Source organism: Venturia canescens, chromosome 3 (assembly GCF_019457755.1).
Source record: "Venturia canescens isolate UGA chromosome 3, ASM1945775v1, whole genome shotgun sequence".
In the NCBI taxonomy this organism is placed as follows: domain Eukaryota; kingdom Metazoa; phylum Arthropoda; class Insecta; order Hymenoptera; family Ichneumonidae; genus Venturia; species Venturia canescens.
Window position 1 is genome coordinate 8,838,443 of NC_057423.1, and position 14,236 is coordinate 8,852,678.

Consider the following 14,236-nt stretch of genomic DNA (forward strand, 5'->3'; position numbering starts at 1 on the left):
CGAAAGTTGAATCCATTGAAAGCATCGATGTGACAGGGAAGAAAATAAATTACAAAACGTGTTTTCCTCTACGAAACTTCCAATACGAAGTCGTGAAGTTCTTGAATGAATCGAGGAATTATTTTCAGACTTTTCTCGAGATTTATGGCGAGCCAAATGAACAGACGATCACCGATCTCGTTTGCCCCAATTTTTTCTCTGTGCCTCGTATGAATTATTTACATAAGAATCGCGTGATATGGCAAACATTTGCGTACCTATTATGTTAAAAAACGGAAAATAACATGGTCGTAGCTTAAAAATTCAACCACAACTTTTACCCATGGTTTCACTCGCCCTGAATTCCAGCTCCACATGGAATCTTCGTTGACCAGAAGGGCAATAATAATTAATGGTGGGCAGTCGCATAGTATCCCGGCACGTTTTCATCAAATTTGAATTAATATCAACCAAATTGTTTACGTAAAAAGGATTCATCAGAAGAAAATCAACTTTAGTTACGAATATACGGATATGATCAATCAGGGATTATCATTCCCACAACTCACGATATCTCGATAATGCATTTTATGGATATAAAACTCCTTTCTAAAAATGTTCTGTCATATTAATAATACAGGTTCTTGTGAAAGCTGGATACGATCTTACTGTGGGAGTAATTAGGCGAGAAGATCACATAGGGAATGATGTTTAGTGCTAGTTGAAAAAATTTACTATATAAATTAACAGGGAACCTCCGCGAGAGATCGAATCGAACTTAGTGAAATGAAGCTATCGATGATTTATAAAATAAACATTGGCGCAGAACAGCCAAGTCGAGAATCACCAAGTTTGCTTAAACACGTCTGCTCAAGAAGTCTTGCCAAGTATAATTATGATCGATGAAGATCCTGAAAAGCGAGCTGTGGTATTTGAATGGATAAATAATTGGAATTATTCAAGTTCTCCATCGCAGTCGGCATTGCTCGAAGAAATTTTATGCAAATATCACGTAATTGGATTAATTAATGTCGCTCAAGATGATTGGTTATTGACTAAAATATATAATTATTTATTGGTTTTCCCATTTATTGCAGTCCAAGGTTCTTTTTGGAAGATCCTAAAATGTTTCGTAATTTGAAAACTGACAAGATGAGTTCTTTGTTGAAATAATGTTCACTAGGTTCGTTGAATCTAAATAATCTGTACGCGAAACTTGCGATGTTTGTCAACGAAATAGAAAATATGCAGGGATCTCTAGATATTTTTTGGTCAATTAAAAATTAGTGCTTAAAAGAGCTCGATTTTGGCATTTACAATCCCAAATGAAACAAGGCCCGAGTTCAAGAGTCTTCAAAACTTGTAATCAAGAGGTTTTTTCTTAATTTCCAACTAGCGTAGACCCCTTGAAAATTAGTTGCAATTCATTTATCTCTCGTGGGGGAAAAGAAAAAGGATGATGGGTGAGTTTCTTGAAAAGTTTAATCCTTCAAGAGAATGTAGTAAAATAAAAAGTACCTGCTGCGACGATAAACTGAATAGAAAAAATCACGATCTCATTCCGCTCGCGAGCAGCGTTATTACTTTACTAGCTAATTAAAACAGAGTTACATATTTTACATTTTAAATTCGAATATTAAGACGAAAAAGACAGTTGATCAATCGGGTAGATTGATCGAGTTGAATCAATTGGAAAAAGCGTCATCGCTGGATCGCCAATTTTTGCTGCTGTTGATGAAGCCCGTAGCTTCGTTCGGTTCCTGGGGATACGGGGAAAACGACGAGGGAGTCGAAGCAACGCGAGTTCTCGTGTGTTCTGGTGTGCCGAAGAGCATAACGGCAACGGACTGGCTGCCCGTTTGGTTGACGTTGAGGCCGCGTCTTGCCAGGAACGTGTCAAGAGTCTGAATGCTTTCGTGAAGGCTGTCAATGTCGCAGCTCGAATAGCGAATGGAAGCGCGTCGGTTGCGGCTTCGGGGTCTTCGTTTTCGGCGGCTGTTGAGGTGCTCGCCGTTGTGTCCGTTATTACTCGAAGGTAGAATTCCACAGAATTTGGGTGTGCCGATGGGCGAGCTGGCCAAAGTGCTGGAGTTCTCATCGCCCAAGATACTCGCCTTTTCCGATACGATTTCAAAGTCATCGTGAAGTCGTTCGTTGCTGTGGGTCGAGCTCACGAAGGAGAGCGCTGTCATTCGACTGTCCTTGGAGCAAACCGAGACTTTGCGCGGGTTGCTGATGTCGCGGAAGTAAGAACGTCCGTAAGTGCCGTTGGGGGTTGAGCAAGCGGTCGAATGAGTGGTCGAGTTGAGACTGCAAGTTTGGGAATTACGAGAATGAGATCGAGAGCTTCCCAGGAGTCGGATGATCGCGCTCTTCGGAATGCTCATCTCGCCCTCGTCATTTTTTCGATCCTCTACGAAGTTCTCCGTCGCCTTGATTTCCATATCGAAGCCCTGACCCAAATCGGCGTTGTTGTTCGAATCGCTGTTATTGTTATTCCCGTCATTGGACGTACGACCCTGCTGATCATGGGAGCGATGTTTCTTCCGGCGTTTGGGCCGTTTCCGATGGTTTTCCGCGTCCTCACGAGCGCCATCCGCGCTTCCTTCGTTCACAGCGCACCCGCAAGCCCCCGCGCAAGCACAACTCTCCCTCGGTCCGATCTCCACGTCCTCGTGGTCACCCCGCTGGCGATCAACGGCGACGATTGCCGACCCCGCGAGTCCTGCCCCTTGGCGTTGACTCTCTGCCTCGGCCTCGAGGACGTTGATTATTCGACTGACCTTGCCGTTCCCAATGACGCACGCATTTTCTCCATAGACGCGCCTCATGAGCGTCGAAACAACTCGACAATCGTTCGGCTGTGAGGAATTATCATTTGCACATGTTGCTGTTGCCGATGATGATGATGATGATGACTTAACTTCGAGGGACATTGAGCGATTGGGCGATTGACGATTTTCGTTTATCGAACGAAGAGGAACCGCGGAGGGATTTATTGATGTTGCGGCCATTATGGGGGGTCTCGATGATGCGTAGTTCTGGAGATACGCACCAAGAGCCTCCGCATCCACCGACGTCGAAGGGCCGCCGAACGGCGGGGCTTCTGCCTTGTCCACGGCCGGCAATGAACGGGAATGCTCTAAGCCGGTACGCAACCAAGCGGTTCGAAGCCTCTGACCACGCGGGCTTACTTCTTCGGCTGCCTCCGCTTTTCGTAGGGACCAAAATACAATAACTCGGTAAGGTTTGCTCAAGTGAAAGGATGAAAAAACGTTTGCATTGAGAAAACTGGAAAATTCGACAATATTGCACGAAACAGTCATTTTACCTGAATCAAGGAGCCTCGGGAGGCTCGATATGTCGAGATTCCTGGGAATAGTTCCGGGCGGCGTAACGTACGGGGGCGGTGGACTCTCCGGCACCCTTGGAGCCGCGTCCTCCGAAATCGGGGTCGTCTGGCTGCTTCTACTCGTGCTCACACCTTCGACCAATGATGTCTGCAGACCTTCCAGCTCGCGACTTGAAAGCAGCAAAAATTGAGAGATTCTTTCGGAGCTGAAGAGCTTCCGATCACTGGTTTTGTACTCGACTTTGAAAAACTAGAGGACCGAGGAGTTTTGGAGATAAAAAATTCGAAAAAATCTACAGTGAAACCTCGGAATGCTGATCCGCATTGAGCCCTGATCAAGAACAACGATGACAGGTTTAAAATTGAAAAAAAGAACGTTCGAATCGACGAAATATTCGCAACTGAATTGTCAACGAATGCTCATGACTCACGATCGTTGATTCGGTGAACTACGGCTTCGGGGCTCGCGAAATAAATTGCGTCTCTTCCTCCGTCTGGTGACCTCAATACCGTCCATTCCAACCTTGACAACTTCGTCGTAACCCGGCGGTGCTTCGTAAACCGGGGGGTCGTCCGAAACGGTAATCTCATCGATCCTCGCACCGTCTGCAATGTCAAAAACTACCCGATGTTACGGTGAGATCGGCCAGAGCTTTTTCAGGAATTAAAATCGCTCGGGAAAACCTTTGTTTCTTCGATTTTATCATAATAAGCGAATACTCTTACCTAAAAGTTCGCTTATCGTTTGCAATCGTGATTGCAACTCCCGCTGCTGCCTAGCCCTGGCCCCCATTCTGTACAACAGTATTATCAGCGCTGATATGAGAATAATCAGCCCGAGACTACTCGCGACGAAGACGAGCGTCGCCGTTTTCAAATCCGGGTACCGATCGATCTTTGGAAAATAATAATTCGCCTTGTTCATGTGCCATTTTCGATCCTGGGGCTCAACCTCCCAATCTGGCGACGAAAAGTACGTGAAATTATATGTTCGAGCAAATTCGATTTATTTGCAAATGCATTCGATCATCAACGGTGTCGAATCATCGTGTCAAAACACAGTCGCTGATGCTCGAATTCGTCTGGGTTCGGTTGTACTTCCTAGTCAATGTCAGTTTCAGGATTTTCACGACGATACAATGTTGCCATGCTAAACCATGTTAATTACATTAAAAATTTCAAAATGATAAGAATTTTATAAAATTTGGTGAACATATTCTTTAGGGCCAAATTTGACAATACAAATTTTTTACGATTTTTCTTCTGTACAGTTATATCGAGTAATTGATCACTAAAGTTCAAGTGTATAAGCATAGCGTTTCCATATGTATAGGTATATATTCTGGGCATAAGAAATCTGCTTTAATGCGTAATTACTCGATAACTAAGTAGAAGAAAATTTTGAAAAAAAATGGTGTCTTCGCACTTGATGTTGAAGAACATTATCACGAAATTTGATCAATTTCTTATCATTTTGACGAGTGTAGCCACCCTCCTTAATACTGAACCTAATTTTCAATTTTTTCATTCCAGAACAACTATAAAATATTGAATTTCGTAGTAAATCAAGTCGATTGATCGTTACCTCGGAAGCAAGTTGATGGTTCGTCACTGTTGTCACCACAGTGATCAAAACCGTCGCAATTCAACTGGCTGGGTATGCAACGATGGTTTTGGCACAGGAAGTCCGAGCCGGTGAAGCAATCTAAAGTGACTTTTGCTTAATTAAGGCCTCGGGAGATGTTTCAACTAGTTTTTAACACGACGATAAATGAGCTCGAGCGAATATTAACTTCGTTTTTAATCTCACCCATGTAACTGAAAGCCGCATAAGCAATGGCGACCCTCGAGGTCGGTCCGAACGTTCCTCGCAGACTGACGTGAAAGCCACTTGTGACGGGCGCGACGTGCTCCCGGAGACGAGGCGGTTGCAATTGACTCGCCGGATGTCGCAAAACTTCCAGAGGCAGGAGAGCCGAGGTTGGGCCTTGTTTTATCGTTAATTCTGTATTTCCGGCTGCAAGGGAAGAGGATTTATTATAAATTGGGTTTTTCTTTTCAAATGCTGCATCGAATCGTTAACTTCTGAAGCTGATTCCTCGCAGCTAAATGAAGATGAAAAAGTAGGAAAAACGTTGAAAAAAACCGACCCATGTCCGCAAAAGTGACGACCTTCAGGTACATGTGAGTCTTCATATGAAGAAAATTCTTCGGGGGTCTGATGAGCCAGACGCAGTCGTAAGTCTTGAGCCCCTGGCCAACCATGTCCATCATGGTGATCGCGCCACCAAGGTTTTCGACGTAACCACCGCAATCGGTGATCGGTGAGACCGTTTTGTCGAACATGTGGCCAAGGACGAAAGAATAAAAGGCCTTGTAGCCGAGCCCTGTGCCTCCATTCGCGTAAAAACGTATCAGCAACGATGGCCCCGAACTGACGATTACGGGGGGACGAAATCTTGCACCGCTGCTCACATCCAAACGCTGACCGTTCCAATCGTAGAACTAAAAAGTCATTGTCAATTGTCAGGCTTTCGAAATATTGGAGTAGAAATATTCGTTCGAGCCGGAAAATTGAGTGAATCATTTACGATGATAAACTTCTTCCCGAACGATTTCCTACGACCTTGATTTTCTATGGGGCTTTTAATATTTGATCTTAATTTTTTTTTAAGGAAAAAATTGCACGATACAGCAAACTTTTTATTCAAGAATCTGTCGTTTTGAGCTAACCTCCATAATGGAGACGGTAGCGAGTTGGAAATCGCTAAAAAGAACTCGAACCCTGCACGACGGTGCTTCGGTCGGACACGTGACGATATACTCCATGCCCAAATCCCGAGGATAACGTGCCGGGAAAAATGGCGACATTAAAATGCCACCGCCCGTGTTGTTAATCGCATTAGCGCTCGGCATTGCGCTGGTGCCTTTCAGGTGAATTCGATTTCCTGCGATTTGAAAAACGGAGGTCGAAACTTACTCGGCGGAGCTTGAGCAAAGGCTAATGAGATTCGATAGAAAACTTGACGAGATTCAATAGAAATAAATAAGTAATCGGATTTAGTGTAAACATTGAAACATTCGTTGCCTGTGACACTTGCTTTCGGCCGTGTATTCGAGGGTGAAAGCGTGCCGATGTGTTTGGCTGTAGAGCAAAGCTATCGAAAGAGTTCTCGTGCTCGATCGATATGTTATTGGCGAATAGAGACCGCAATAAGGAGTCCCTGAAACGTCTTCGTACGGTGGCTCCGAGATCCAGACGTAATCGCACCTGCAGCATTTCATTGGAGTGTCAAACCGGATCTAAAATTTGCTCATTTTTTACAAACGCTTGGAAAAGCTGGGAAAAAATTCACTCCTCTTCAGCCAATTTTAGATCGAGATTGCAACGCCTCAAGACAAGTGATTGCAATAGAATGTTGCAAGGACGTTGAAAAACGTCAATTTCGTCGCTGCGAGTAGCAGGAAAATTCGTACCGAAAAATATCTCGCTGGAAAATGAATCGATGATAATAAAAGTTTACTGTGCGAACGAATTTTCAAATTTTTTTTTTTTTTAATTTATTTGAAAATTAAAGAAAATTTGTTCCTTTATGAGTTTTGACGTTTATTTAAAAATTGAAAAAAATCTGTTCCCGTTATAACTTTATTCGCCTCCCCGCCATTCGATACTCGAAACGTTATTTTAGAAAAAAGCGAAGACATCTCTCAAGATGTTCCAGGCTCGTCCAACGAGGTTTCCGATTGCGAATTTTCCGCTGGCATATTTTCTCGGTGACGAATTTTCGAGGTCGGAAATATTCCAGTACAAATTATTCGGTGGCGATTTTTCCTAGATTTATCGCTGCGAGTTTAGTTCTGCGATTCTTTCCCGAAACCCCCCGATTTTTTGGCTCATCGATCGAATAATTTGAAACGATTAACGATTTCACTTATCCCGAGGTTCATACGCAGGTACCTGCAAGGACTATCCATCATGATCCCTCCGTCGCTGCAATGATGCGACAGTGCAAGGCTTTTGAAGGTCAAGGTGATGACGCACGATGGACATGTGACGAGTTCGAGGCTGCATTGATCGTGCGAACTATTCGTCACGTAAATTCTCGTTGCTTGATGTTGCCTCGGGGAGCTTTTGACGAGAGACACATTCTTCGCGAACAATATGCCCTTTTCACCGAGCTCGAGATACAAACGTCGACCATTGTGAGGTCCACAAATATCCTCGTTTCTCACGACGTCACAATTCACTCGATAATAGCAGCAACAAAACGTGATCAGAATCACTTTTTTTCAACATAAAGAAAAATCATCGTTTATCGGTTCCTTGAAAATAACTTCTTTCGAAGCGTTCTTTATAAATAACTCGAAATTTATGGACAATAAAATTCCGATGGAATAAAAAATGAAAAAAATTTGTTTAAAATATTCACGGATTAATAAATTTATTCGTAAATTGAATTAAAAACGAATCGACGGTCAAGAAAAAAAATGAATTCATGAATGTCAATTTTTACTCGAATGCTGCAAACATTTTTCACGCTGCGAAAGAGAAATAACTTTCGAAAGTAGCAATTTCAAAGGTTCATCATTTTTTAGTATTTTTATTCCGAATTTTAATATTTCGAGATAATTTTACGCCAAATTTTCGTTCAAACCTGTGCAGCGAGGTCATTTTACCATTGAAATCTATTGTCAAAATATATTCACGAAAATACATAAAGACTTGTAATGCAGTGACTTGAAAATTATTTTTTTCGTTTCCATTGTAAAAGTCATTAATAATTTCACCTACCGCATTGAACTCGATACATTATCGGACACCGACTGACACTAAGTTTGTCTAGGCGTTTGCTAAACCCGAAGCTCCTATGCTGTTATAATTTTGTTAGCTGCTGTAGCGAGTCTCTTGTTACGTTATATCCCTATTATGGTTTGGGAAGCATTTGTAGGGCATCCTTACGCGAGAGAGACAGTTTTCTGTTTAGATCGAACGTATGCATGTAAATTACCTGTAATACGAAATTCATCGATTTCGTTTGTTGATGTATCCTGGAGACGCATTGATTGCAAAAAAATTTAAGAAAATCGAATTTTTTCTAGTAAAATGAAATTTTGTGCTTTTTTTGTCGTTATGATTTTGCTTTTTTTAAAATAGTTGTCAATTTGCAATAAAAAATGAAAAATTGAAGGAGTTTGTGTACCATTTCCAAGTTCCTGTTAAAAAGAAATAAAATTGGAGATTATGGAAAAAGTATCGTGAGAGAGTCACTGATGAGCTTTCAAAAAATGAGATGTTTAACGATTTGGAGTAAAACGCCCTCTATGCTTAGGATTTAATGGAATTTCAATTTTTAAATATGCTCGATTCTTAATGGGAGTTAGTTTATAATTAATTTTTGCTACGAGTGTATTATGAAATCTCGTTAATTTATTTAACCTGTCGCCTTATTCACACGGTTTTACACCGATATTTATTAGTGACATTTGTACCGGAGCATCGCCTTCCGTAAAATATGCATATCTATGCATTTAATTAAACGAATATATGTGAAATAAAATATGAGTGTTAATAAATAATACAATTCGAGGATAAAAACAAGGCTGTGACTCAGTAAAAATGGCGAATTGAGAAACATTTGTCGCTTATTTAATTATATCGCGTATACATTTAATAACCACCGATGTTGTTAGTCTCTGTTTTGACCTTTCCTCCGCTGTAGCAAAGCAATCGTTTGACTCGGACAAACTCGGACACGTTTTCCCCCACTCATTCTCTTCGATCGCGCACACGATGACTCGCCTGTGACAGTGCGCTGCTTGTGGATTTCATGAATTTGAAAATTAAATGTCAGGTGTCAAAGGTGTCAAACTGACCACGGGAACACTCATCGAGTGTCAACGAATTGAATTTGAGTGGAAATTTCAATAGAAAAACTATAGAAATTAAGGTTGGTTATGATGCAAAATGTTTGAATTCTGCGACGAAGTTTGGTCGCGTCGGTCGTGTTTGAGAACGAAAGGGTCGAACTGTCAAAAATAACTTCAACGCTGATTAAGATGAAAGACAATGATTATTTGACACGATCTTCGCGAAGTAGCATGTCAAATTCACCGTCTGTTGTGGATCTCAAAGTAGATCCAGCCAGAAGAAAGTTCCCATTCTGTATTGTTTGGACTCCGATACCTGGGCTGACGTATGTTCGATGTATTTAACCTAAAAAAAAACATAACCCTGCGAAAATGATATCCTCTTCAATTGAAAAAGAAAAATTACTCCAATCTTCCATTCTTTATTTGAGTTACGAGTTTTCATTGGACTTTCCATTTGGCATCGAGATCCCAAATTTGTTTCCACTAGTAAATTAACTTCAAATCGAGACACTCAGTATTCTTCTAGATTTTTCGAATCGTTCCTTTCTTTTTCAAAATTCTACAAAATACATTATGCTTCTTCTCTGGAAAATATTTTAAATGTTTGAGAAATTTTAATCCAGAACCGTACTTTCTGTGTAACCCCAAAATCGCCGTATTCCGCTAGAAAAAAGTTTAAAAATAAAAAAACTATACTGAATTTGCCTTCGTTTAGATATTTGTTCCCATTTATTGGTCACATGGGAATAGCAACTTCGACAGGTATAATACGAGATTTTGCTGGCTCCTATCATGTGTCCGAAGACAGAATGGCATTTGGACAACCCACAAAATATTGGCAACTTGATTATAATCATGTAAGAGGCGGCCAAGATGGTTGGGATTCGGGTGTTGCAGAAGCTAGTGCTATTTATCAAACTAGAACGGTAAAAATAATGCGACACTTTGTTTCAGTCCAACCTTTTGAACGATCCAGCATAAATCTAACTTCATGTTCATGAAAGAGTTCAAATAAACCATATCGCCTCAAAGAAAACTGAATTTGAGGCGATATGGTTTATTCAAACTCTTTCATGAACATGAATTGAACTTTTACCACGATAAATGTTTCAAATATCTTCTGTCAAGATGCTGAGATGATTTACTCATATGCAATGTTCCATGTTTCATTTATTTCTTGATATCAGGCTCGAGATCAATCGTTTAGATATAAATCTATTGGTATGGTGAAATATTAACTTTTGACGTAGCAAAAAAAATATGGATTTATTACAGCACAACTTGTGTTGTGACAATTGTCACTCTCATGTTGCAACAGCTCTTAACATAATGAACTATAAAAGTTCTTCTAACTGGAATATGGTCAAATTGGCATTTTTTATGCTCATCCATGGAAAATATGTCAGGTAACAATATTTTTCTATTCTAAATTACAAACATATAAAATTCTTTTTTATGATTTCAATATCCGATTTTTGTCACTTGACGTTCTCAAATATAACGAGATATTGCTGTATTATAATATTCTGATTACAATTTCAGTTTCTGGAGTTTCTTGAAGACTTGGTTACCGTTCTTGATCATCGTAGGTCTCATTGTGTTGTACTGTGTGTTTCCATGATTTAAAAAATATTCCTTAAATATTAGAGGTGGTGAAAAATCGTATACTTATACTTGACGATTATTTATTCAACCAACATCAGAATTTTTTTTCCATTATGCAGCAGAAAAATTATGCTCATGAGGAAAAATGTACACACAAAGCTTCAATCTACACAGCGCAAATAACATTCTCGAATTTTACGCAATTATTGAATATAGTTAGGGACATACGAGAAAATAGAATATTTCAAGGAGTTCAACGCTTTTAGGTAATTCAACAATTTTCCATTGCGAAGGAACGTTTATTTCTATTTTGGCTACTCCCCTTAAAAACAAGTTTTACTTCAATCGGTAATTAGAGACTTTTGTAATTTCTTAAAAAATTATGCATCGAATTGAATGATCTCATAAGAAAATAAATGAAAAATACAAAACTAAAATAACTGTATTACGAAGTGAAGAAACTTCTGCATCTTATTAAAATACGTGAACACAAGAATTCTTGTATTAATTGTAAATAAAGAATACAAATTTAATTATATTTTACTATGTCAGTTCAACTTGTATTATGACAACATTACGGCCAAGAGCTCGATCCCACCAAATTCTCTTCATTTATTCTTTTTCAATTAATCTTGATTTTATCATTCCATTGCACTGGTACAGCATTGTTGAGAAGCAAATAGTAAGCGGAAGAAAGCCCAGCTGGTTAGCTGGGCTTTCTTCCGCTTACTATTTCCGCTTTTGTTCTCATCCATGTCAAAATGCATCATCACAGATTAAGCAATTTGATGGTTCCTTAGAAATCTATATCGCCTGGATCATTCTTATATTATTTGTGACTATGGCGGGAAATACATGGTCTTATTCGACACCACTGTCCATTTCATTGATGACGCTCCTTTCCAAATTAAACTCGTAATCATAATCTTCGTTAATTATTTGATGAACGAATGACGTTATTTCGTCGATCCTAAGCCTTTCGACTTCAAAATCGCTGTTCAGAGTTTTGCTAAGCTTGAAAGGAATTCCACTGATGTAACTTTGAGATTCTGACGATTGGCTCTGTTGCTGCACTATTGCAGGAGGATACGGAGTTGGACCGAGTTGTGGATAAAGACTCCCCGATGGCCCAAGTGGCGTGGGATTCTCCTCTTTCTCCACTATGATATAATCCTCCGATTGAGCATTGTTGGGCTCCTCTGGTGTTTCTGGAGGTGATTCCCGATGCTTTTTTTTACCGAAAAGCCAAGACATCTTCTGGAAAATTTTTGAGCCCAATTAGATTTATAGCTAAGAGCAATTTAACTATCAACAAATTGCACATAAATTAACCAGAGAACAGATACTTTTAACCCTTTTCTGCATTGCTAAGTTTACTTCCTGTATTTCCTAATGAATTTCAAATTTAAATGTTCAAATACTTTTATCGCTCAATCTGTTCGGGTTATGCTTTTTTTGACTCCTGTTTTTGCATTTTTCAAAAAGTTTTCTGTTTGAAATTTCTAGAAACTTATGATTTCTGCCGTCAAATTATACAGATCAAATCATTTTTACTGAAATTACTAGACGTCGAGAAATTTTCTGAAACTTAATAATGGATGATTCTCGCATCATTAAACTTTGCATAATGCTTGTAAAAATCAGTGTTTGCTTCATTTTGTTTTTATTTTTCATATTTTTAGTATTTCAGTGATTCCCGAATCGAAAAACTGGTATTAATTGAAAAAAAAACGCTTTGCAACTCGCATTGCAATACCATTATTACCAAGGAAAGACGTTCAAACTCCAAAAGACGTTACCATGCTTTGAGGTTAGCTACACGAGCATAAGAGGGTTAAAAATGTGATTCAGAAATGAATATTAGAAAACGAAAACTATTTTCCCCTTACAACAACGAAAGATTTATTAATTTCTGAATCGTGCAGGCAAACAATGTACACACAAGTATACTTGCATTAACCAAAAGTTTGCGTCAAAAATTGACAAGTTTTCAATGAGAATTTCAAACAATTAATCCATTCGTCGAAACAACGATATGCATACAAACGATTCAATATGAAATTTAGACAATTATAGAAAGTGACATTTGAAAAAATCCATAGTTTCATCACGTTTCTTACAAATGTTCAATAATTTGGAGAAACCAAAGGAAACGATCCCATTTTCAGAACACAACAAACCATAGTCATACACGATAATTTGTTAGTTATAAATTCGTAATCACGAAACTTACATGCAAAGAATAACAAAGGAACTAAGAGAAAATTACTGCACGATACTTCACAGTCACTTGGAAACTGACCATACTGCGTGAGATATCTAAATAATCTTTCGTTTTTTTTAGAAAGACAATATATAAGTACTGTTTTTCACGATAATCTGTATATCACGAGATTACAAATTTGACATCATGAGCGTATCGCGATCGATGTGAGGCAAGTCTTGCCTACAAAACTTCAAAACTTCAACACTTCGTTCGATTACAACTGACGAATCTGACGATGAAACTGGCAATGAGTAATTTCAAGTTGTTGATTGGTGACAAACAAATCTCCAATGACGCGATATAGAGAAGTTTTTCGTAGCGCTAATTTGAAGAAGCTATTTGATGAGCAGTTCGTATTTACTCAGTCGAGTGGAAAGATTTTTTCAGTCGGTACATAACCATTGTAAAAATTTACCATTTATCGATGACAATTAACAGTGAGCGTCGGATGGTCAACGCTACGCGTTATTGTTCGTAGATTCCAGTGAAATTGTGAAAACGTAGCACAAAATACGACACGTGGAATTCTGCTTGATCCTTAGTGACTTAAATGAGGCTAAACTAATTTCAGTACGACACAAATTGAATTAGAAAAAAAAACACAAATTTACCTGTAAAATCTAAATATTACTGTTTTCGCGAACTCTTCTAAGATGCCGTTACTGTCAGTGTCCAAGAGCTGCTGCCATCTCCACGAAATATTTCTCAACTATGTAGAGTAAACCACCAAATTGACGGTCTCAAATGAACAACACAAGTGAAGTTTCTTATAAAGAAATAAAAGATCAAATACTTACATTTAATAATAAATCAATACGAAGTAAAGTGTCACTATTCAGCACAAGTGTTTCACGTGAAATATAAAGAAAACAGCAAAACAGATTCTGTCAATTCGAACCGTTTCTCGTCTAATAAAGTTCATTTTCCCGTTTCGTGTGATATGAAAGGGACTTGTACGATTTGAGCCCATAAAAGAGGGCGTTCGTAACGATACCCTCGAGAATGAATCGTCCAGTAGCCAGAGAAAGAAGAATGTAAGATGTGACAAAGTGGGTGCAACGAGAAGAAAAGAAAAGAAAAGGGAGATGAGAGCGAGAAAGAGAGAGAGAGAAATACTCCCCAGTGGGTTCTACGAGGTAAGGCATTTCTCGTGTTTTTAAAAC

General features: G+C 39.3%; 3 protein-coding genes across 8 annotated transcripts; 1 reads left to right on the forward strand and 2 right to left on the reverse strand.

Moving 5' to 3' along the window:
- Window positions 1–1,443: 1,443 nt before the first annotated feature.
- Window positions 1,444–8,193, reverse strand: Culd (CUB and LDLa domain). 2 transcript variants are annotated; one of them, XM_043414150.1, is made up of 11 exons: window positions 8,124–8,193; window positions 7,290–7,614; window positions 6,433–6,602; window positions 6,065–6,279; window positions 5,482–5,836; window positions 5,142–5,348; window positions 4,917–5,036; window positions 4,058–4,291; window positions 3,763–3,937; window positions 3,311–3,501; window positions 1,444–3,190 (listed from the first exon to the last, which is right to left on the reverse strand). In XM_043414150.1, exons 1-11 carry the CDS (start codon window positions 8,140–8,142, stop codon window positions 1,665–1,667), a joined length of 3,537 nt encoding a protein of 1,178 aa, XP_043270085.1. In that variant the 5' UTR covers window positions 8,143–8,193; the 3' UTR covers window positions 1,444–1,664. The 2 variants fall into 2 exon arrangements, with proteins under 2 accessions (XP_043270085.1, XP_043270084.1); XM_043414149.1 differs by having other exon boundaries at window positions 3,763–3,952.
- A 905-nt stretch (window positions 8,194–9,098) lies between these two features.
- Window positions 9,099–11,345, forward strand: LOC122407767 (transmembrane protein 222). Its single transcript, XM_043414179.1, has 4 exons — window positions 9,099–9,525; window positions 9,918–10,128; window positions 10,478–10,608; window positions 10,745–11,345. The coding sequence occupies exons 1-4, from the start codon at window positions 9,389–9,391 to the stop codon at window positions 10,821–10,823; spliced, it is 558 nt and encodes a 185-aa protein (XP_043270114.1). The 5' UTR covers window positions 9,099–9,388; the 3' UTR covers window positions 10,824–11,345.
- LOC122407768 (uncharacterized) lies at window positions 10,871–13,342 on the reverse strand. 5 transcript variants are annotated; one of them, XM_043414181.1, is made up of 2 exons: window positions 13,110–13,342; window positions 10,871–12,061 (listed from the first exon to the last, which is right to left on the reverse strand). In XM_043414181.1, the coding sequence occupies exons 1-2, from the start codon at window positions 13,110–13,112 to the stop codon at window positions 11,669–11,671; spliced, it is 396 nt and encodes a 131-aa protein (XP_043270116.1). In that variant the 5' UTR covers window positions 13,113–13,342; the 3' UTR covers window positions 10,871–11,668. The 5 variants fall into 5 exon arrangements, with proteins under 5 accessions (XP_043270116.1, XP_043270115.1, XP_043270118.1 ...); XM_043414180.1 differs by having other exon boundaries at window positions 10,871–12,064; XM_043414183.1 differs by having other exon boundaries at window positions 13,041–13,342.
- Between the last annotated feature and the right edge of the window lie 894 nt (window positions 13,343–14,236).